Here is a 23220-nt window from a genome sequence, read left to right as displayed (position 1 = left end):
ATAGTTAAGGAGGAAGAGGGTTTGTGTCTAGCTAGGTAGTTTAAGATGCGGGTAGATTGGATTAGACTGGATTGGCATAGGTTTATGTGGTTAGCATTTTTTGATGCATATTTTGGGGGAAGGAATTTGAGGTGAAATGTGTATAGATGGGTACAGAATCTAAAGGTATTGATCATAGGAGACCCTTGGGGTTTGGTTTGATAAGATTTTGGTGGTATGTTCACAGCTGGTATGTTGATATGTAAGATGAAGTTAGGAATTTTGCTTGTATTCTATTGTTATGAGAAGGAAATAGATAGGTGATTGTTGATTGTGGAACTTTGAGGAGTGATAATTGGAGGGAGGATGATCTGTACAGATGAGTGGGTTGTTGGATAGATTTCTGAACCTTTCTGAAATAGTTTCTAATGATCTGATTGGATTCACATCTATAAGATTACACAGTCGTTAAGCGAAGAAGAATATCAGATCCCTATGGGAAGTGAAAATTTCCCCTTTTCTTCTGTTTGGAAAATAGTGAGCTGGAAGATATTGTTGTGTTTCCGTAAGTGTTGCGGATACTGTGTGGTGATCTCTTTTGGTTGTCTTCCTGTTGGGAGTGGGATTTGTGTCTCTGGTATGGGGATGATTGATTGGGTAACTAGATATCAGTCTGATGGGAAATATCTGTGAAAGAAAGTATACAAGGTATGTGTTGAAAGTTTGGAGACTATAGACTCTAGGCGAGAGAAAATTATCGCTAGTGGTTCATTTTGAGACTTGTTTAAACTAATTTAATATATTCGTGCCATTCTACCTTCGTCATGGAGTTCCTTAATCAACATCACTCGATATTATCTCGGAAAGCAATCTAAAGCCATCTTGAGATTTGTAATCCAATAAGTTCTACGAAATCCTTCACTCCAGACTTAGGAAGAGGAGGGGAATGGATATGTTGCACATTTTTAATATCATCTCGTCTAATGATTAATGTTCATGAGTAAGTGCATATTGACGAATCTCAAAGTGAAGTAAATTGAATAGTGGAAAAGAATCGAAAATAGTTTTAATGGCTCAATTGGCTTTCGAGCCGGTCTTGATGTCTTCCAACGAGCATTCGAATCGGGAAATACTTTGACATGTCGCAATTCCTCAATCGGATACTACAAGGCCCGTCCTAATAAGTCCATAATGAGTTCTCGAACAGCGAACGGGTGTTTAAAATATCTATCTTGTTGATTAAGGGAACTGATGTCTTGCTTATGTTAGAAAAGCAAAATAAAGTTGTGACTTTGAGAGAGTTCGAGAATAACTTCGCTGTATAATCAGAAGATTCATTGGAGTCGACCCAGGTATTCAATACATCTACTGTTTCTACATTTTAGATTTTGAGAAAGTAGTATATTTATGACATTCAACTGCTCCGGTAATCCTCTCGAATCATCAGAAATTTGCACAAGATAGCCTTGAACACATGCATGATTTGGCTCAAACAGGTTTCATGATGTCTTTTTAAGCTTCAATCCCACACTGTGGGTAATTATTTCCTGAAATCGATGTCAGAATTACGGGAATAATTCCTATTTTCGAGCATCTTCTTCACTCATACGTATCAACTTTTCAACCAACTTCCGAGACCGCCCAAGGATGAGAGAATATTGAAATGTGGAAACTAACTATCCACTATGTTTTCCTCTTTCAAAGGTTTCTCAGTGAACGACGCAAACTAAGATTGGAGTATGGTATTATATTTCGAGGCTCAAAATTAGAATTAAGGGATCATAACAATATCAGCGGAGCGAATAAAATGACGCGAGGATTCGCTTGTGGATATAATCGGTAACAATGACATCAAATGTAACAAACTACATAGACAGATATAAATTTCATTCGAATTGTGAAATGCGGAGCTGAAGGTTTATCTGTGTAGGCTTTCTGCTTCTTTCATAATGGCTTATTAGTGATTAGGGCTCACGTCAATAATACCATTCACAGGTGTTAGTTATCTTTGTTTTTATTTTCTTGAATTTGTAGGAAGTCACGGGGTTGTGATGGACTCGCTAGTTTCCGCGAAGTATCTTCTCCTATTCTAATCCTCTTGTACAGTATCACAAACCTATCTAATAACATATCTTGTAAGGACTTTGTATCTGTACTTGGAGCGTAGTATGCTTAACATAGCAAATCCACTGAATGATAGAACAACCTACATATCCCAACGCTAGAAGATAATCTTGATAATTAGAACTCTTCTCACTCCAACACTCCTCGGAATCTGCATTTGAGGTTTATGAGTAACCCGGATGATTCTCTTGTTAAGCATCGTGGTGAAATTTCAAACTTGGTAGTATAGGATTTCTGGCATCACAACTATCTCCTATAATCAGAATAGTCAGAATCAAACCAACTGTCACAAACTAGATACGAGCTCCAATTGCTGGACTTCGAAAGTAACACAACACAACAGTCGAACTTATCATATCGAGTCTTTGGTAAGATTCAACTTCTGGGATGCTCAGAAGCTTTGAATATAGTAATGATACCGAAATATTGAGATCCTCTGTCTTAGACTCATCGTTGAGCATACTTTTACGATTCAATCTCCTTGACAAATAGTCTTCAAGATGTTCCTCAAGACTCATGTACTTCGTAGATAGACTCGTTTCGAAGAAGTAAGCATTCTACTTTTCAATTCAAGGTATATCATATGGACATCTCCCACGATAAACGTACTGATACAGCAAGACTTGAAAACAGCCATCGATAGACTATCCCAATAAAATAAAAGACCCCGTAAAACCTCCTATCGATTCATTTCATAATCCTCTATTCACACAAAATCATCCATCTTCCCCGCCCCCTCCCAAAGAACTAACCCAATCAAAATACTATATACCGATCTCTCTTCAACTGCGAAGACATTTCCACACATCTCTACACTACCATACCATACCTTCCCACCCAACCCCTCAAAAAACAATCAAATCCTCCCGCATCAAACCAAGTCCCAACCAACTCTTGTACTCGCAATCTAAAATGTGTTTCCCCATCTAAATGCAAGTTACAGATTGAATTTTCTCAAGCCCAATCCATTAACATACCATTACTTTCTCACCACACAGATATAAACTCTCCAACCATCGAATCAATATCCAATTTCGATAAACGACGAACTAAACCAAACCAAACCAACCCAATCAATCCAAATACCCCCAAAAAGACCCTCAAACCCAAAACTCACAACTCATACCACATCACCATCTCGCTCTTCAAAATTCTAAATCCACATACTACACAAACCCTCAAAATTAAAATTCACCTACTCCAGATTCCCAATAGGTACCTAGTTATATATTATATAATAAACGACAAGCAAACCTCAAGCTCGAAAACACATAATAACAATAATCCTACCTTACAATTTTCATTATTACTATTTATATTCTAGTTACCTATTCATTTAACTACATGAATTCATTCCCTATAGCACTTACTCCCTAAGCTCCTCTCTCTGTATCTTTCAAAAGTATGTAGAGTCTCGTTAGTTTTCCTTCCTTCCTTTTGAATCCTCGCTAATACTTTTTTATCTTCTTTTTTGTCTTGTTTTCTTCCTTTTTTGATATATACATACCAATCCCAATCCCAATCCCTCTTACTCAACTTTCAAAGCATCTCTCTCTCTCTCTCTCTCCCCAATTCACTCTCCTCCCCTCCCCCATCTCTCTCATCTCCCTTCATTCCTCATTTCCTCATCCCTTCTTAAAGACTATCCGCCTTCCAACCATCAATCATCAACCATCAACCATCAATCCCAAGCCCAAACCTCCAAATCTCAAAGCCCTAAAAATCTCCTTCCAAGTTCCATCAACTTCCTCCCCTGAATTTGAATTAACTCACCTCAAGTCAACTCAATTTAATTCAACAACAACAAAAAAACACCCCCAAAAAATCCTTTTTTTTAAAAAAAATAAGAAAATTAAAAAAACAAGAATTCACATTAATATCAGATTTAATTTTCACCATCACTCTCCCCCTTGTCTCCTTCCTCCCTCTCCTCCTTTCACTCCCCTCCCTCTCTAAAAATCTTTCACACTATCATATCAATCTAATCCCTCACTGTCTTCCCTTCTCCATATCCTATGTCCTCTTCTAATTACCCTCATTTCCTTCATCTCCTTCACCTCCCCTTTATATCCCCTTTCCTTTACTTTCTTCTCTACTTCTTCTCTCTCCCTATTTCCTTCTCTCCATTTCTCTCTCAACACTCACTCTCATTCCTCTTCCCCACCACGAATCTTTTATACTATTTATATCTCCTATCCTCCCCACCCCCATCTCTTCTTATCTTCTTTTCTCTCTCCCTCTCTTCTCTCTACTCTCCCTCCCCCTCTCCCTCCCACTTCTCCCTCTCCCTCTCAACCCTTAACTCTCGCCCCCTAACCTCCGCGCCCCTCCAACTTCAATTTCCAACACTATCTACCTACCTACCTCCCTATATATGCTATTTCCTCAAATTCATATACACACACACACAATTACCTACGTAACTAATCATTATCCCATTCTATAAACAATATAATAAACTCTCACATTATTCCGATTCATCCCTGCTATCCTTCTTCATTCTAAGAAAAATCTAAGATCTAAAACCCAAGAATTTCACATCTCACAAATCGCCTACCTATTGGGTAGACAACACACAACCCCCTCGCCCCACAAATAAAAATCAGACCAGGAATCATTTTTGTATTTCTCATCATGAATAGTGAACAGTTTAAAAAAAAAGATAATATGCAACATCACATCCTTTACAATCCCATTTCTTTCCCATTTCAATTCCCCATCCCATCCATCCATCCATCCATCCATCCAGCCATCCATCAGTCAATTCCCCATATCATCACTCTTCATCCATTTCCGTTTCCATCCCCAAGATAGGATTCTCTAAAAACCCTATCCCTTCCGTTCCCTTCCAATATCATTCATGACATGACATGATTTCCTCAATACATCCTATCCTATCGTTCACCCCTCGATTAATTTTCTCAAGGACTAGCCCAACCTCCTGCAACATCTACCCATTCTGCCAAACAACTTCCTTGTTTGCCTTCTACATCCACAATATCCGTGTCACATCTACATCTACATCCAACTCCATTTTCCTTAACTGGATCCCAATTGTCCCAGTATTCATCTTCTTCCTTTCGTTTCTTCTCGTCTAATGTTGTCTTTTCAAGATAAGGTTCGCGCGCTCTTTGACGTGCAGGAGCGTTTGCTGGGCAATGTTGAATAGTTGTATGTCTATAGCCAAAATCACGGAAGTAATGAATATCGCGAGGGGCGAGGAGAGCACCAGCGGCTAAAGAATGGATAGGTGCATCACCCCACTGATTTATTGTTAGTCTGGTACTAGAAACCTTCAAGATATTAACTTACTCTCTCCATCCAAAATCCACCACTGCGATCCATCATTTGGAAAAAGTCTTCATATTCCTTACTTCTGAACCAACTAAGTCTAGCAATCTCGAAATTCGACCAGAAATGACACATGTTGTACTTTTCCCCTTCCATAGCTTCTGGATCAATTTCTGGTAGAGATGCGCGAGATGGATCGCCTCGAAGAATTTCCTCAGGCAATGGTCTTTTATAAGCTGGATCATCTTCAGGGACCTCTTTTGGCTCCTCAGGAGGAGGCTCGACGAACATTTCCCATAGACCTTGAGATGTAATGTTGTTGACTCGTTTGTATGCAGATGCGTAACGGAAGATGTTTGGAACCGTTTCCTTCAATTCCTTGACGGCAATAGTGAAACCATAAGTCTTATTCGAGTCAATCATCTTAAGGAAAGGATCACTATAAATTTGTTAGCTTGATCTCTGGATGCTCCCCAAAAGTAAGACATACTATGTAATATCACAGAAATACTTAATTTCTGGTTCGAGTCGCCAGTACCACTCATATTTGGCCAGAAGCTCATGTTTGTAAAAGAATCTAGCCTCTTGTCAGCATTTTCTCATTTCTCTCAAGCTCATAATTGAGGTTCGGGGGCATACCCTGAATAAAATCTGCACATAGAATGGTAACTTTCCATACCACCATACATAATTGCAGCATCACCTTGTTTTGCAATACCCTCTTTGGCAACCTTAGGATCAATCCATTCTGGGAATCCCCAATGTTTAGGGTCGATGGTTCCAAATTCACATGGCGCACTGGTATAGTTTTGAATGACTTCCTTGAATGTCGAGTTGAATTCTTGATCGTTGAGGAAAACGTAGGGGTAATGATACCATCGATTGAAATGCCTTTCGATAGATTTCACTGATTGAATGACGCCCTCCAATTCCTTATTTCTTGCTAGCACAACGAATGCTGCATTGGCTCGTGGTTGACTTGTATCAGGCTCCGCGCATCCTGTCACAAAGACCTTATCATGTTGTTCACTGATCCTCCTAAAATCACACAAAAATGTTAGTGACCATGGCCTTCCAAGAGAGAAGAAAGATTGATGGATCCCAAAACATACCTGATAGCTGGTGGTGCTCCAGCTGGCATTAAAATTCCCACACCCGATTTAGGATGGCGAACGAAAAGCACCAAAATCAATACGACGACAATACATGGAAATAATAGAACTACGCCGAGTGGTATCGAAATGCTGGAATTGCCCTTTAATCGAAGCGGCCGCCTGAAAAACGCCAATCTAGATGTGGTTTTTGGCTTCTCCTTCACATCATCCAATGGTAATTGTGTTGAGGAAGGCATGCGCTTCATCACCCTCTGAACGAAACTCATGGTGGTTGTGTTTGAGATAGTTGAGGAACCGTTCGTAGACAAAATTTCGAGATAGGGGGAATTTATGTCGACCCCAGGCCGTTAGAAGAAGAGGACACTACCCAGTGTGTGCCGTTTCTGGATTATTTGATAATATTACAAAAAGTAATTGGAATAGAGTGTATAATGGAATATCGAATCGAAATGATTCCAAGTGGTATTTCCTTTGGCAGAGTCGCTATTCCTTTCTCATAAAAACCGATGATACTTTTTTCTAATAATGAGCGACTTGGACCTTGGGTGTCCTCGAAGATAGAAACACTTTTGCGATAACCTCAACGTGTCTATGATTATGTCGAGGAATTTCTGCCGTCAACATAAAAGAAATAAATCTGTTATGTTGATGGCGAGAAGAAACTTGAAAATATTATGACATGCAAATTTCCAGAGGAATTCGTTATTGTGAATTGTCGTGTGTTGCAATGCAATCAATGAATGGGCTAGAACGACTTGGGGGGTTTTTAGAGGAAAGGGAACTGAGATGAGGTGGACTGTGGTTAGTTATTTGCGGGTGTGGAGTATTTCTGGAAGGGTTTGTCAGGCCAGAGAAGTGTTCGGATTTTGGCGTGTGGGTGTGTGGGAGTGGGAGTGGGAGTGGGAGTGGGAGTGGGTGTAGGTGTAGTAGGTGTACCAGTAGGTGTGGGATTACTTTTTTTAGGTTAAGGTTAGGGGAATGGCAAGTCAAAAGTGGAGAGGAAAGTCCTGGGATGGATGAGTGAGAGTGAGGGAGAGAGATGATAGGAGAAGATGTTGGATGTTTGATATTCAGATGTTCTACACGAAACGAGACGAGACTGACAAGATTGACAAGATTGACAAGATTGACAAGAACTAGGTACCTACCTACTTAACAATACCAACAAAACTGATGGAATTGAGTGAAGAAGATTGGACGATAGGAATCAGATCTGGTGGATAGGATAGGTTGGTAGGTAACTTCAACTCTCATTGATATTGTATAATATAAAGGTTGACTTCTATTACCTAGCTCCTAGTCAATCATTATTCATCCCAAGAGCAACGAACAAGCCATCATAGAGCAAAATGAATTACAGCCAAAAAAGTAATCCTAGTTATTGCCTCTTATCCATACCTCATGTTGATACCTGCACGCATCTAGGTATCTTATATGGAAGTTTTGATATAATAAGTAAGGGTAACTGGTTGCTCTATAACAACCTAGTCGGTAGGATGTAGGATATCTGAATTGCCCCTGAATGAATTGAGTCTCGAGAGGTTATCATATAGATACATATGGGCAAAGGATGGGTAAGTCTACGGCCTCATATTGTACTAGGAAAGCATCCTCTAACAATAAGAGAATATTATCTATCCATCAGCCTCAAAGTTGGGGGGAGTGAATGAATATATATCTTGGTGGGAAGGTTGATATTGATATACATACACATACCATACAAAACACACAATACGATCACCATAACGAATCGACTCCCAACCAGATAAACACAAGATCATTCTAGAACCCCCTTCTTTTCCACATCATACATAATACATCCATCGTCCACCCCCAAAACCACACTCACTCACTCAGTCCATCCCAATCCAGTCATCCCATCGTAACGAAAAGCCAGTTTCTCCTTTTCCATCCCAACTATCGTACGGAAAATATTACTCATCCCCATCGGCCAATCGTTCTACCTTCTTACTAATCCATACAATCAATCACCTTCAATCTCGAGTAATCTCGACATCCGTATCAAAACAGCATCAAAGCTATCTCTACCCCGCCGTATAATTTTTAAAGCTTCGGGTCTATCTGGGGTCTCTCGTCGCATATCGATATCAATATCGATATCAACATCGATTTCAATACCACCCGCGGACCTCCAACATCCACAATCCTCACAAACAAAACCAACCCTCAAAACCCACAACACCACCCCCCTCACAATGTCAAAAATAACCTCGAAAAACCTCTCCTACGACTCCACCCTCCCCCCCTTCCTCCAACGTCTCCAATCCAACCACGCTTCCTCCTCCGACGGCCGCCACGAATTCACCATTTCGCGTCCGCGCAAACCCATTGACGAAGATGCAGAGCGGGAAAGCGAGCCTGTGGTTTTTGACGAGGTGAGCGGCGAGACGTTGAGTAAAGAGGAGTGGGAGAGACGGGAGAAGGAACGGGAAGAAGAAGAAGGGGGAGTGAAGGAAAGTGAGGAGGGGGAAGGAGAAGAAGGAGGGATGGATAAGAAGGAGAGTGCGAAAGTGGCGGTGGGGATAGGAGGGAGTAAGAAGAGGAAGGTTGGGAAGGTTATTGGAGGGTTGGAGGATGAGGAGATTGAGAAGGGAGAGGAAGAGGAGAAAAGTGATGCTAAGTCCTCGAGCAAAAAGGATACGGGGAATCAGAAGAAGAGCGAAAGTGGTAAAGTTGGAGCTGCATCAAAGACGAAACCTAAAGCTGCGGCGAAGAAGGGTAAAAAGATAAAGTTGAGTTTCGGGGATGACGAGTAAGAAGATATAGACTGGAGTATCTTTCCGGAATATCATGGGAGTCATTTGATAAGTAAAGCATTTTAGAGGAGCATATGGGGAAGATGGCGTTTGGAAATGGAATGATACCCGGCTATTATTAGTTAGCCAACCTACCTACCTAGGTAGTCCTGCTAGTCTGCAGCATTGATGAAAAAAAATGTATGGATAGAATCACGTATTAACGTATGAATACCACAAAATAACACTGAAATAAACCAGTGTTCTATAAAGATTCCATTTCATTCCTATTCAATTTCCTCCTACCATCCATCCATTCGTTCATCCATTCATTCAATTTTGCCAGTTATGTATCTCGTGAACCACCATGATCTGATCTGATCCACCATCCCGGCCACTATGCTTCATAGACAAATATTGACCAAGAGCATGCCATGTAACGCGACTTTCTGCAAGATGGATCCGAAGAAGTACGCCCACCCGCTCACGCCCTACCGCCTCCGTTCAATGAAGACGAGAAAAAGTAACTAAAAAATGTAGCAATCGAAATGCCATCCTATGCCCGATGATGAAAATTGGAACGCCGTGGAAGTTGGACTTGTGAAAATGAGTCCTCTCTTTGCTTGCGTAAAAGTTCTGTGAAAAACGCTTTTCGAAATAGCTGCCATAAATGAATGCATCCATCGACCATCCATGATCCAATTTCGATAGCTATATTGCTTCCCTCCCAAATGTGTGTATTATAGCTAGCTTTCTCCATAATCGATGAAATATCATCTCCTATCTAGTAACCTTTTCCTTGCGTGGTCTGGACGAAATCCCAAAGCATCTTGACTAGTGACTCTGGTAATGTATACAAATCGACATGGAACTCTCCCACTGCATTCTTTGCGTTAGCGTTTCCCTCGGCTTTCATTAATAGCGCCAAGGCTCGAACTTACGGTCAACATCATTCTTCGTATATGTTTCCTCGCTCTTATTATCATGAATCATTTGAACCACATGCAAGAGGTCATCCTCCTGCAATTTGACTAATCCTTCTGCCAACTTCTCCATGTCTACCTGGCCAGTCCTTTTCCTCTTCTTTCCATCGGCGTCCTTCTTTCTAATGGCTCCATTTTCATCTCCTGGAACTGGCCCGGTCTCTCTCAATGAATTAATCAACTCTCGACTTGGGTTCTTGAATGTAATGGGGTGTTTAGCTTCATAGCGGCTCTTGGCAAAGTTGAGATCGTGTGCAATGCTATGCTTGCCTCCCGTTGGAGTAGTGAATAAATCGATCGTCATGTCAAATTCTCCCCATCCCTCATTCTCACAGCGGAAGGGAGCCTCAGTAAAAGCTGCGTGGTGGCAAACGTTAAATCGGGAACTTGGCAAGCTTCGCGTGTAAGAAAATTCTGGAGATCATAAAACTTACTTTGAGTTGGGTTTGGAAAGGTAGGATGTAGATTGTAAACTGCCTTTGTAAAGCAGGTCGCAGGCTTCTCGTTTCCATTTTCATCTAACATAAAGATTTCGATGTTCCATGATTTCATTGGGAATCCTTCTTGAAGCGCTGGTTTATCTCTGTGGAGTGAGTTTCAGCATGTATTCTCGAAATCCAGTATAAGATTGGGAAATTGAAAGCTAGATCGCGACCTACATGTTGCGCTGCTCTGTGACGAGCTTGATCATTCTTTTAATCTGCGCCGCAGTCAGTAATTATGTTCAAGGTGCTATTAGAGGACTGAAAGCTGAGCTTTTTCAGATCACTCACTTCTGCCACCATCTTGACGGTATTTCGATGGTATAAGCTTTGTCGGATTTTCGATTTCTTGATGATGTCGTTCTCAATTGCGACGCGCCTGCAGTTGGCTGATCGTAATTTGAGTGGGGTACTGATACCCTTGCTAGTTGAAGCTAAAGATTATTGAGAATAGAGAATCACGTGTACTTGGAGAAGGAATTTATCAATTCTAGGGATTTGGAAAAGAATCAATATCCAAATCGTTGGAAATTTGAGTCAATTTATTCCGACTTTGAGTAGGCACTAGTAGGCTTCAGCTTTGTTTGTTCACTTGATGAAATAAACTTTGAAGCTCATCTTAAAGTTGTATAGTATTCACACAAAATAAGACATCCTCCTCAAGAGTCGAAGGAAGAATACAGTATCTACCTAGCTAGGTATACATTTGTCTATTTTACATATGCTTCGGATAGGTCCAGTCACAAAAGGTCCACAATACATACAAGACTTAATGTTCACTTTTCAAAATATATACAAAGCGGTAGGTACTTTGGGGATGAATGAAGGACTGGTATTTTTTAGTCTAACTACATGCCATAGTCTCAAAATTGAGTACTAATCAAGCCTTCCTATCCTCCATCGTAATCATCATCATGATACAATCTTTGGGGAAAACCTGGACCACCAGAATGTCTAGGTATCGATTTGTCGATGTTTACAAAAGAGGTTTTCGACAACGTGCGCGTAAATGGTTAACGGGGTATGGAAGAAATGTGTTTGAATGCAAATATGATCATAAATTCATTCCTTCAGGAAACGTGCTGTGCTGGATTATGCTGTGTCGATTGAGGAGTCGTTTTGGAAAGTTGAAGTAAATACGAGGACGGATCTATCGTTTAGGCCTTGAAGAAAACTTCGTTCTCTTGTTGAGCCTTGATAAAAGCCTCCTTGAAAAGGTTTGCGTCTGGAGAAATGTTAGTTTCCATATAATATTTGTATTTTGCGGCATAGATGCTTACTCTCGGAGTTGGCAAAACGGATAGCCAAAGTTTGTGCTTCTGGCTCGCCCTCACTAACATCTGCTGCGGCATTCCAGACCCAACTTCTATCACTACCAACGTTTGGAGACAACTTCATGTCAGGAACGACTTTTGACCGTTAGCTCGAGTTCAACCTAATACTGCTCAATGCTGTAAACATACCATAGTGGTTGGCGCAGACCTTCAAAGTCTTGTCTCGTCTCATGACCAATCTGGTCTTTCCGTTCTCCTTGTGCTTCAAGAATCGGACATCACCAGTACCACGCTCCTTCCACTCTTGAGTATCCTTGACGAACTTGAAGAGCTTGGCGCGCATCTTGAAGGTTTGTTCCTCGAGTTCCTCGTTGGTCTTAACATCGACTTTCTCGGTCAAACGAATAACTGGCTCGAAGTGGACGTCCTCGGATTCTGGGGCCTCATCCTACAATATGATCAGTTGTGTTTTTGTGTGTGTGTGTGTGTGCATGTTGTCCAACAATACCTCTGGGTTTTCCTCAGCAGCAGCGGCCTTTTGTGCCTTGGCAGATCCTGAGTTATCTCCTCGGTCCTCATCCTCTTTCTTCTCCTTCTTGGCTCCACCGCCGAACATCGAGAAAACATTATCAGTGATACCAGTAGCGGCAGAAGTGACAGTCGCGGCGGCAGTGGATGCGGCAGCAGTAGCCTGTTCGGTCAAGGTCTTAACATAATTATGATTAGCAAAGTGTAATGAAATCGACAAAATCGCCAGATAGCAATATAAGAACGGGAATAATCAACATACGGAACCCTCAACTGGAGCTTCCTTGGCTGACTCTTCCTTGGCTGACTCTTCCTTTAAAGCTGCTGGCTCGGTGGCGAGCTTAGTCTCAGACTCAACGAGTTTGGGCTCATTGCTGGTGTTGATCTCTTGGTGTGCTGGTTCAGCCATGATGAATAGACTTATATGGATATCTTGAAGAATATGTAGAATAAAACCTGCAGGTAATTTTTTTAATGCAGCTTTACTTGAGAAGCGTTATGGTTGGAAGGTACTTTGGGGTGGGTAGTAGAAGTGGGAGAATGGAGGGGTCAAAAATCTGAGTTGTCAGGCAAAAATCCTAAATAGAGGTGGGTGAGACCCGAAATCAAAACAAACCAGTGTGGCTAAGCGATTTAGTGGGTTAGTGTCATTTTACTACGGCTCAAATCTTAAATCTCTCATGGGTAAAACAAACAAGATGATTGTTTGTGATTGAATATGCTATTGTGTGAACAAATGAGTGAATATGATAATTTTACATTCTTTCCACACACAGTACAATATTGTTCAACAGATATCCAAAAGGTAAGGAAACAGACATAAACAACATACTTGACCAATGAGTAGATAGATAAAGCTGTATACATTATTAGTCATTTAGATAGACATTGTACTTGATCATAATGCACGGGATCTAGACTTAACATTACTTAGCCTTATGGATTAACTGTCGGCCCGAACATTGCTCGACCTTTCTTCGACTTGCTTTAACCTTTCACTTCTTGAACTCCACCAGATTTATGCTGTGTGAAGTTCTCTACATCGTAATACCTGGCAACAAGATTGTCTCAAAGCTGCGGACCTTGTGTAAAATGAATCATATGAACATATATGTTTGAAGTCTAGATTTGTCTGTTCCCAATTGTAATTTTCGAATTCTGGGCACATGCCTAGGTAGTATATATATTCAAGCTTGTTGGCACTCACCAATGCTAGTCGGTGAAAGCTCAGAATACATTCATTCATACAATGCTATTATGCTACTGATACAAAGCCATTGTGGATTACATTCTTGTCAACAGAGACCATTTCGTTCAATACAAGTTGCAGCCTGGACAGGAGTGCATGAGTAAAAACTTGGTGATCTTGAGCCAGCACATATAGTTATAACTTGAGGTCATAAAATGCAGGAAGTTTTTGAAATGATTTTCTAGTGGCTGTATTATTCCTACATTTATCTGCTATTAGGGGCTTTCCTGCCTACATGTCCCCGCCACTCATATCCTGTATCCCATGCATAAAACGAGCCTAGCTATCAATCAGAGAGGAGATTTTGGCCGCGATACAAACCAAACCAGCCATCAAAGTATTTCATCTTCTTCATCGTCTTTAGCAAATTTCCTCTTCTTTCGAGACTCGTATTCGGTATTGTTCGAGCGTGTGCGTATAGGTAAGGTAGAAGCAACGAGAAAGAATGGTGCCGAGGATGTGTTTGGTGATGAGCTTGGTGAAACTGCGAAACCATTGCCGTTATGTCGAACATTCAATGCCATCATCGCTGAAGCTGTGTATTAGTATCTATTTTAACAATGCATTGTAGAAGTATTTAACTCACCATCTCTGATGATCTTGATTTCAAGCTCTCCAAGCTCGAGGGCAGCGTCCATTCTGTCAAGATAACCGTCCATCAAGTTGCAAATGCCAATCTTATCATGTACCAAGAAGTACAAAAAACCATGTATCATTCTGACATCCGTAACATTGATTGGAGCAGGTTCCACTTCAATGGTTGAGTTTTGCTTTGCCTTTGCAATGATATCTTTGTATCCAAACTCATCAAAGTCACTGTCAGAGTTGTTGACTGTGTCATCAATGCCTCGAACTGTCGATGTATCACTTCCACCTATGTCATCTTGTGCACCAATATCTGCAAATTGTTCAGAAGGCTGTGAGTCTGGTGCCTCAGAATTCCGGCTGTGTTCCGAGACAATGTCATCAACAACTTCGAGAGGCAACGTTGAGTTTTTCAATCCAGGAGTAACGTCTACTACCATGTTATCTTCATCGAGGGCATCCATGTAAAGCTTCCGAGCATACAAGGAATCCTTGATGTCGTTGGCCGCACTGATGATATCATTGAATGGCACACACTCCTCACTTGTGACATCGAGTTCTCGTTGATCGATTACTGCCGTTGCCCAGCCATGTGCAACTTCGAAGTGGTATTTGATGACAGTGAGAATGTCATCCTGGCTGCCACTTTTCTCGTCGGGACAATCCTCGAAGCAACGAGCCAAATTTATGTGGATGGTGGCTCTATGGTAAGTGCTAAGCGGCTTTCCGTGGTTATCTTTCAGAAATCTGGTATAAGCTTCCATTTGTTGAAGTCTGCTTGGTCGGTCGTAGAGTTCTTTGCGGCTAGGTATGTGAAACGCGATGTACTTTTGACTTAACATCAAGAGAGGCTTGTGTGGCGTTGTAAGCTGTAAACCCAAGTTAGTATACATCGTTGAAGCAGGAAGAAAGACTCTCGATTGCGTCTAGCAAGCAGAGTAGGCGGCTAGAGCAATATGATTCTAAATAGAGAAGTTATATGGGGATATAGAGTAAACCCCCAGAAGAAAAGTATGTTGAAGAAAGTTAGGGATAAGAAACTTACACCATCGATGCAGAGAGCATGACTCTTTCTTATGTTTCCATCGCGATTGTACGGCTTTACCATCCCGTTGTAGACGAGCCCTGAAACTTTCAATTCGCGGATTTTAGAATCAGACAGCATATTGGATCGAGTTCTTGTCAGAATATTGTTACAGAGTCGTGTGAAATGTAGGAAAGGATGGCGACGTTGACGGTGGATAACTGCAGAGATGGTTGAGATTTGACGCAAGAGAACTGAGCGCAAAGAGCTTATCAAGCGTAAAGAACGAAGCAATCGATTAAGATAATGCTAATGTGTTCTTGTAAAGACAAAGTAGTGGTATGGTACAGGCAGTCCATCAGTTGATGGATGCAAATGGGATGTTACGGAAAGGAAATTCTTGTAAACAAGAATCATGGGCGCAGAACTTATATATCGATCAAGGCGAGGCAAAGCACAGCATCACATGATAAGGCTAGATTCTACCTCCTTCATTCAGGTACCTCCGTTATCCTCGTAAACTCCGGCAATACTGCGGAGGAAGGCCGGAAGTAGGCCCGATGAGGACATGTAGAGAGGTGCAGATAGATAGGGCTCAAATGAGTACAATATTGGAGGTTTACAGATCATTTTGAGCTTAAATGATGTGCGTATAATGTGTGTATAGATGTAGTTACAATAGGATCGTATCAATTTTGCTTGTCAATTACCCACCGCCGTCCCTTCAGGCTTCTTGGAATCCATTTCTAGCGTAGAGTATTCCTGTTCTTCTATCTGCTATCTGCTATCTGCTAGAAACCTATCAATTGTGACTGCATCTGCTGCTTTGCTTAAGAGCTCCTTGCTGGGATCCTTGCACATCTTGTTTGTATTGTCGTAGGACCGTATACCTATTCTCAATCACAGCCCAACGTCTCCTCCAAACTTGTGCTGCGCCAATAAAGGATTGGATACCCACCTCTCTCTATCGGTGAGCTTTCCTTGACTCCTTTCTGCTGTAGCTTTACTTCCCTGCTTTATTCTAATTTGCCTCGCGCATTGAGAGCGCTCCATTTGCTTTCGTAGCCTCATTGTCGCCGCACAACCGTTTCCCTTCCCATCGATTCCAACCCATCCTCTCGGCTCTATCCTCCTGTTCCTACTGCAACCTAGCTTCTAGGTCTCTTTGCTCCAGTCTATTGTCACCCAGCGCCTCGACTTTCCTTCTCTGCCGATATACTCGATAGCTTCGGGTCCCCTCCATTGTTATCGTGAGATCGTCTCCGTTCTCTGTTTACTAAAGCGCAGTATACTTCGATCGCGATCCTACTTCCAGCAATTGCGGCATTAGCAGATCTCCTAAGAAAAAGCAGCATAGAGTGCCGACAACTCATGGATTTTTCACCTACATCAGCATGTTTAGTCGTTGTGCCTTTGTCTTTCAGTGCCGAGGACCACAAGCAATCCCGTCGGCAGACAAACTACACAGCAGTAAATAGCGTATGGCAAAGAGAGTTGTATTTCTGCTATACAGCCATCGCATCGTCGTCGGTTATCTATTAGCAGGATAATTGGTAGCGCGGAACGAAAGACCGAACGAAGCGCTCCATTTCCTTCTCCTGATATCTCCGTGGGCGTTTTGTACACTTTGCTTGATCTTATGCCCCAATTATTCAAAGAATGCTACTGTCTTTTTTGTGGTCTACATTCTGCTACTAAAGCTAATATTATCCCAGTCTTCTTGCATAGGCACAGCGAGATCAACCTCTATGCTTCGAGGTTCATACCCTTACGGCGACCACCATAATGCGCGAAATTATACAAATACTACGAATTAAACCCTGAGTCTCGAAATAGATACGCTATAATTACTATCTTCTGCAATTGCACATTGCATACATGATCCGAAACGCACCCTCTATGCTGAAGGCCTAAGCTGCTGCAAATACTCTCATCGACAATCTATGACAATACTTCGAATTGGACCCTCGAGGCAAATAGCTCCGGCTGTTTATGACTGATGCCCTCATCGATTTTACACAGGCGCATTTACATATCGAGATCTTACGTCCATGTCTTTAAATTCTAGATCCTTAGGCTCTGCCACCTCTATCCTTAACTTTCTCTGTTTGCATCATCGATTACATCTGCCAGACCTCTGAAGCGTATACACATGAGCGTTTACCCCCAATAATCTTTATAAACGCAGGTACTTCAAGCTTTATTGAGGGGGTGCGGAACCCAAGCCACTCTCTGAGATTTGGATCCCAAAAGATCTGCCAAATGACAGGTACGGAATAGGAATTAGGTAGGCACTTAGGTCGAAGCTAGGTACTGGCAGCACTGGAGCGGGACACAATACTTGATAAGTGGGCTAGGGCTTTAATTAGCAGATATCTACTATTTGAATGAAGAAAATTATGGTTTTGCTGTAGGCTACAAGGTCATATTACATTAAATAGTTAGTTCATAACTTTAGGTGGCAATTTAGCAATAAATCTCAATTATAAAGGAATCTTGAGGTATGTGATGCATTTAGAAACTACACAGGTGATTGGTGTCTTTTCATGTGACATAACTATGGTCACTTTTAAGCAGTTGACATAAGCATCAAAATGCCCAAAATGATAGCAATCACTTATCAGAACATAATGTTTGTCAGATATTATACTCATGGACCTTCTTAAAACATCAATAAAGTTGTTTAAAAACACTTATACATCCCCCTAAACATGCATAAACACCTCTAGGCATCTTAAAGCTATGTAAAAAAACACCTCAAAGTCCTTCAAACCAACTTTTTTACTTTATCAATCATCAAATGCACATCATTTGGGGTAAGATGGCATCAATGTCTAGCAAAAGTTCTCTTATTTTTCAACATAATTACCTTCATTTTATCACCATTCAGTACTGGAAACATCCGGTAAGCCTACAAAGAAAAAACAACAAAAGACAGCAAATATACGTATCTCATCATTTAGAACATTTTTTTTATCTCTTTAGTTCATTCTGATGTCCATCAAGATAGTTCTAACATCCACCTTTTAGTCTGTCGGTTAGCTACCTCCGAAGTTCAGCCGCCCCTGATGTATTAAGAGGTCCCCAAAAGTTCATCAAAAGCATGTCACATGTTCAAATGAAGCAATTTGGAGGCTTTATTTTGTGTGTTAGAGATAAAAAGTAGGAAATTTTGCACTCATTTGGGTCTAAGTGAAGGATTAAGTGTTATTATCTCTAAAGTATAGAGAATAGTCTAAATAGAATGGGTTTAAGAGGTGAGGAGCATGCTGTCTTTGATTAAGGATAGAGAAGAACAATAATTCTTCAAGTTTATCATGTGAGTTAGACATGATTACTACCGGATAAGAGAAACTCTAAGTCATTGTCTATCTCTCAAATCCTGGCCAGAAACTTATAGTTAAGGAAGTAAAGGGTAGAACTGTATTTATATATTTTTAGGAGAAGGTTGAGAAATTTAAATCCATGGAATTCAAGTAGAAAGACTATAATTGTTCGACTTTTAAGTGAGAACTAAGAATGAAATAGGCAAACAAGATAAGATGAGAGTAGATAACTTTTTGACGGGGATTGAATATTTCACAAGTGTATATCACTAGAGTAGGACAAATAATAGATGCTTTCGAGGAGTATGAGGAAGAGTACTAGAGCAGGTGGTCGAAGAGAAAAGGATAATAATTTATATTGTTTTGATTGGTATTGAATACTATTTGAATAAAGTAGTAAGAATGTAGATGAGATGACAGTAGTATTCTAAGTAAGAAAAGAGCTTTAACCCAAATTTCAAGGGAAAACATACCAAGAACAGATAGTTATCTACTAACGTCTAAGAGTTATATGAATATAGAAAGAGAGATACAGATAAATGACATTAGGTATTCAGTAGAAAAAAAAAAGCTTTTGAATTAGGTACGCAAAAGTCAAAAAGGAGAATTTCTGTATCATTTACTAGAAGTCGTATATTGAAGTGCTCTACTATAAAGATAGTTAGATGAGATATCGTGAAAGTTTTAGTAAAAGGTAGAGATGGCATAGTGAATACTCTAGTATCAAATCAAGTGAATTATAGTATCTTAAATAGTTTCCATATTATTAGGAAGAAGAATCCAGTTCATCTCTCCTTCAACACGCTTTTATAGTCCTTTTACTTATAGAGATAGAGTAGCATAATAAAAAGGTTGTAACTAAGGATAATCAGATGATAGTAGACATTGTTCTAATAGAAGACGAAGACTGATCAGTCATAAGAAGAGCTAAAAGCATGGATACTCATGTAACACTAAAGGAGTGAGGAGAAAATTAGTCCAAGTACTTCAAAGGAGAAATTCTTTAGTATTTTCATTATTCTTCAATTCAAAATTCCACCACTGTATTCCACTAATATACATCTGGGCATAACCATATTCTCTCACAAATCTCTAGATTACTTTACTTATTAGTTGTATCGAAGGACATTAAGAAAAACAAGATATCAGGACTCCTGATATCAGAAAGTTCCATCATTCAATGAAACTGATTCAATCCCAGAACAGTATAAGAAATATTTCTTGAATGTGTAAATCTGACGGTTTAATTTTGGGATGATATTAAAAATATCATCTTTCTTACATGATGAAGAGATCTGTCACTACAGGGAAGGAATCAGACTTATTATATATATAGAAGTTTCAAGTATATGAGCTTACAGGCAAATTTTCGATTAACAGAGATCAACTTTGCGATCAATTCTTGGGAAGAGTGACGAAGGAAGGATATATATCCTTTGATGTGAACCACATAACCTGCACGGCACCGTATTGTAGTCTATGAGAAGGCTAGCCCTGTGGCATTATTTTTAAGCTAGGCCTACTTATGCATCCAAGGACTGTCGTAATTGACTCTTACTGCATGCAAATTTGCATCGCTTCTTATCGTGACTGACTTCTCATCTCTATTCAAGCGCAGATTCGAACATGCAACGCATTTATTCTGGACCATTGCGAAATCTGGGGATCGCAAAATCAACTCAGCTAATTCGGAGGTAGATCAAACTGCAGTTGATGACATATTAGAAAAATCAGTGCACTTTGCTACAAAGTTGATGCATGAATTGTCCTGTTCCCTTCATTTCTTCCACTCATCATCTTGACTCATGTTCTACCTCTTTCTGTCGTCTCAAGATTCTCGGAACAGATTGGCCAAGAAGTGTCACCAACTCAACTCTAGAAAATAACAGAATAAAGAATGACAACCTAAATTCAGCTTCTAAAACCATATCCAAGCCCGTGTATCACCCCAGAGTTGCCTCTGCTGCGCTCCTGCAAAAATATTTCTACCCCAAACAATCTTGATCCTCGGGACAAATATTCACTCAAACTTATGTGCATGTATGTTGAATATTGAGGGCACAGTTTTATGCACTGTCCGTGAATATTACGCAAGATGGGAGATTGTGGAATATTATGAGTGCTTGGATCCATGATTGAGCAACGATAATCAAAGTTGATAATTTCTCACAGTGAATAAACTTGAGGTTTTACGTTATAAGTGAATCATTCTTCAATTTTTTTGATGTCATCAAAGGGATTTTAATAAATGTGCTTCCGCACAGCGAGGTACCACGGTCAAAAAGGATGATGGAACTCGTCGTGGCACTCCCAGAACAGTCAAGTGTAGCAGGATGGCGAACAACCGACGCCTTTCAACACTGTGGCTTACTTACGACAATTTTCTTGAGAATATTAAGTTAATACCAACCATGCCAGGAATCATTTTTATGTTTCAGATACAAGATGTAAAAAATTTCGATTTCACAGAGATCGCCTAGATTTCTATAGAAATCTCAGGAAATGGGAAGAACAGTTCATGATTCGAAATTTGAAATCCAGAGAGGTTTTTGTCATGCTATACATGAGACGAAGTACTGCCGCTCCTAAAACTCACAGTGCCTGTAGCTTATTGTTATCTTTGAGAAATACACTTAACTAGCCGGAGGGGATAGCAGGACAACCTATATTGCCCCTTGTAGACCATTTACCCTCCAGTAACCGAGCGAGATATCCATGCCATTTTATGAGACGATTATTAATATATCTGATAATATTTTGACGAAAAATGGCAATTTTTGGATTTTTGTTCCAGATTGTGAACTTATACCATACTTCTAGATTGGAGTAAATCATAGGTCGCAGATAATATTCCCGAAGTGATGGTTTATGGTCGTAAATTCTGGGAAAAACATCCTTGTGTCGAAACGCTTCCTTCAAGGGTGCTTTCTTTGGGAATGAATCAACTAACACGAGTTTCCAGGGTTCTTGGAATCTTAAGTACCATTAGAAGAGTGACAGAAACCCAAGTTTCCTATCTAAATTCACAAACTGTGACTTAAATCTAACATAATATCACGCAAATGATAAGAATTCTTCCGAGGTCGTATCAATTCATTAGCTATTCTCAAATACCTATGGCTCTTGGCAGGAAATCTACATTACCAAGTAATGAAGTAGAAGTCCAGATGAAAATTTCCTCACGGAAACCTACTGCAAGAGGCTCTTCAATGCCCATTAGTCCTCCTCTCATTCTGAAAGTTCCCAGGATTAAGAGCCACAACTAACTCGCTTAATCATTCTCCCAACCAAGGCTTTGTAGTACCAACTAATCTGTTAGCCGGATGGGATCGGAAGAATGTAAATCCATTTCACTGGTCTGATTGTTTTGAGATGACCAGCACCTCGATAACCAAGGAAAGCTCTCCGCTCTCTACATGTTCACGCCAAAAGCCTCGGACGAATCACAGAGGCAGAATACGGCAACTCCCAATCTCAGATCATGAGGATCTGAAGATAATATGTTCTGGGATTACAGTAGTTCCCTCCAACGCCCCTCAGACCAGAACTAAGAAAGAACCCCGAAAACAGTCGCCAAAAGCTTGCGGCAATTAAGTACCACACCCTCGATCCGAAACATAGTCCATGCGCTGCGCTCCTCGCCCACAACTACAGCTTCCAACCTTCCTTAGAATATCGACTTATTGTTCGTCGGAATCCTTCAAAGCCTGTATTGCTCGCAATTTTCTATCTTCCATCCTGCAAAATCTTCCTAGATCTTCAATATTATCAAGATTGTCATTTATCAAAGCCTTCCGCAATCCCAAATTGAGTTTCCCGTACAAGTCATGAACCATCATCGTTTCAGTCATTTCGAGGACCGCACTTAGTCTTTGAAATTCTTTCCAGGATAACGGAAATGGGTCGTTATCCTCTTGAGATAAACGGTGATATGCGATCCTAGCAGCTTCTTTTCGATCTGTATTGCCGTAAATTTTGTTCAGAGCATCAAGCATTTGTTCTGCTGTTTGATATCTCTTATAAATATATGCTGACGGACCACTACCAAGTCGAGAGACAACATACTCCATACGAGCAGCTCCTAAATAATGATCCATGTCTAATTTCGATTGAATTCTCTGGAGCCAATAATCGAAATGAATCGACTGCTTTCCATTCTCATCGACATCAAAAATTGGAACATGGGGTAAGATTTGTGAATGTCCGGCTACAAGTACTGATGTGTTTTGTGTCGCATATCTTTGGCATTCGTCTCGGAGGAATCGAATAACGGCGTTCTTTTCATGGAGCTCTGTGTCCTTCCTTGCGACTTCCAGCTCAAGAGAATTGACTCTTTCCTGCAAGACCTGCAAAGCAGTGACAATATCCTTGCTGTTCATCTTGGTTGTTTTCATTGTTAGATCTTCCGTGAAGTTGCCTTGGCAGGTTTATGTTCATAATTCTTGGGGCCTCTGACTCTGAGATGCATATAAATTGGTAACGTAGCTCATCATTTGCTTCTTTA

The 23220-nt window shown here is 40.6% G+C and overlaps 6 protein-coding genes across 6 annotated transcripts; 1 reads left to right on the top strand and 5 right to left on the bottom strand.

Annotated features, from left to right (window-relative positions):
• Positions 1-5024: 5024 nt before the first annotated feature.
• EAE97_010714 (uncharacterized protein) lies at positions 5025-6775 on the bottom strand (the record flags this gene model as incomplete). Its single annotated transcript, XM_038881229.1, has 5 exons — positions 5025-5366; positions 5416-5833; positions 5885-5971; positions 6034-6432; positions 6507-6775. The coding sequence occupies 5 exons, from the start codon at positions 6773-6775 to the stop codon at positions 5025-5027; spliced, it is 1515 nt and encodes a 504-aa protein (XP_038727847.1).
• A 1950-nt stretch (positions 6776-8725) lies between these two features.
• On the top strand, positions 8726-9286 carry EAE97_010713 (uncharacterized protein; the record flags this gene model as incomplete). Its single annotated transcript, XM_038881228.1, has 1 exon — positions 8726-9286. The coding sequence occupies one exon, from the start codon at positions 8726-8728 to the stop codon at positions 9284-9286; it is 561 nt and encodes a 186-aa protein (XP_038727846.1).
• A 213-nt stretch (positions 9287-9499) lies between these two features.
• On the bottom strand, positions 9500-11033 carry EAE97_010712 (uncharacterized protein; the record flags this gene model as incomplete). Its single annotated transcript, XM_038881227.1, has 5 exons — positions 9500-10144; positions 10207-10605; positions 10683-10831; positions 10908-10948; positions 11022-11033. The coding sequence occupies 5 exons, from the start codon at positions 11031-11033 to the stop codon at positions 10050-10052; spliced, it is 696 nt and encodes a 231-aa protein (XP_038727845.1). The 3' UTR covers positions 9500-10049.
• An 854-nt stretch (positions 11034-11887) lies between these two features.
• On the bottom strand, positions 11888-12941 carry EAE97_010711 (uncharacterized protein; the record flags this gene model as incomplete). The annotated part of the gene is made up of 5 exons (XM_038881226.1): positions 11888-11955; positions 12011-12139; positions 12194-12452; positions 12513-12710; positions 12795-12941. The coding sequence occupies 5 exons, from the start codon at positions 12939-12941 to the stop codon at positions 11888-11890; spliced, it is 801 nt and encodes a 266-aa protein (XP_038727844.1).
• Positions 12942-14113: 1172 nt separating this feature from the next.
• EAE97_010710 (uncharacterized protein) lies at positions 14114-15531 on the bottom strand (the record flags this gene model as incomplete). Its single annotated transcript, XM_038881225.1, has 3 exons — positions 14114-14310; positions 14368-15235; positions 15412-15531. The coding sequence occupies 3 exons, from the start codon at positions 15529-15531 to the stop codon at positions 14114-14116; spliced, it is 1185 nt and encodes a 394-aa protein (XP_038727843.1).
• A 6865-nt stretch (positions 15532-22396) lies between these two features.
• Positions 22397-23110, bottom strand: EAE97_010709 (uncharacterized protein; the record flags this gene model as incomplete). The annotated part of the gene is made up of 1 exon (XM_038881224.1): positions 22397-23110. One exon carries the CDS (start codon positions 23108-23110, stop codon positions 22397-22399), a length of 714 nt encoding a protein of 237 aa, XP_038727842.1.
• Positions 23111-23220: the final 110 nt, after the last annotated feature.

Source organism: Botrytis byssoidea, assembly GCF_014898295.1.
Source record: "Botrytis byssoidea strain MUCL 94 chromosome Unknown BBYS_030, whole genome shotgun sequence".
In the NCBI taxonomy this organism is placed as follows: domain Eukaryota; kingdom Fungi; phylum Ascomycota; class Leotiomycetes; order Helotiales; family Sclerotiniaceae; genus Botrytis; species Botrytis byssoidea.
This window is presented reverse-complemented; position numbering and strand designations above follow the sequence as displayed.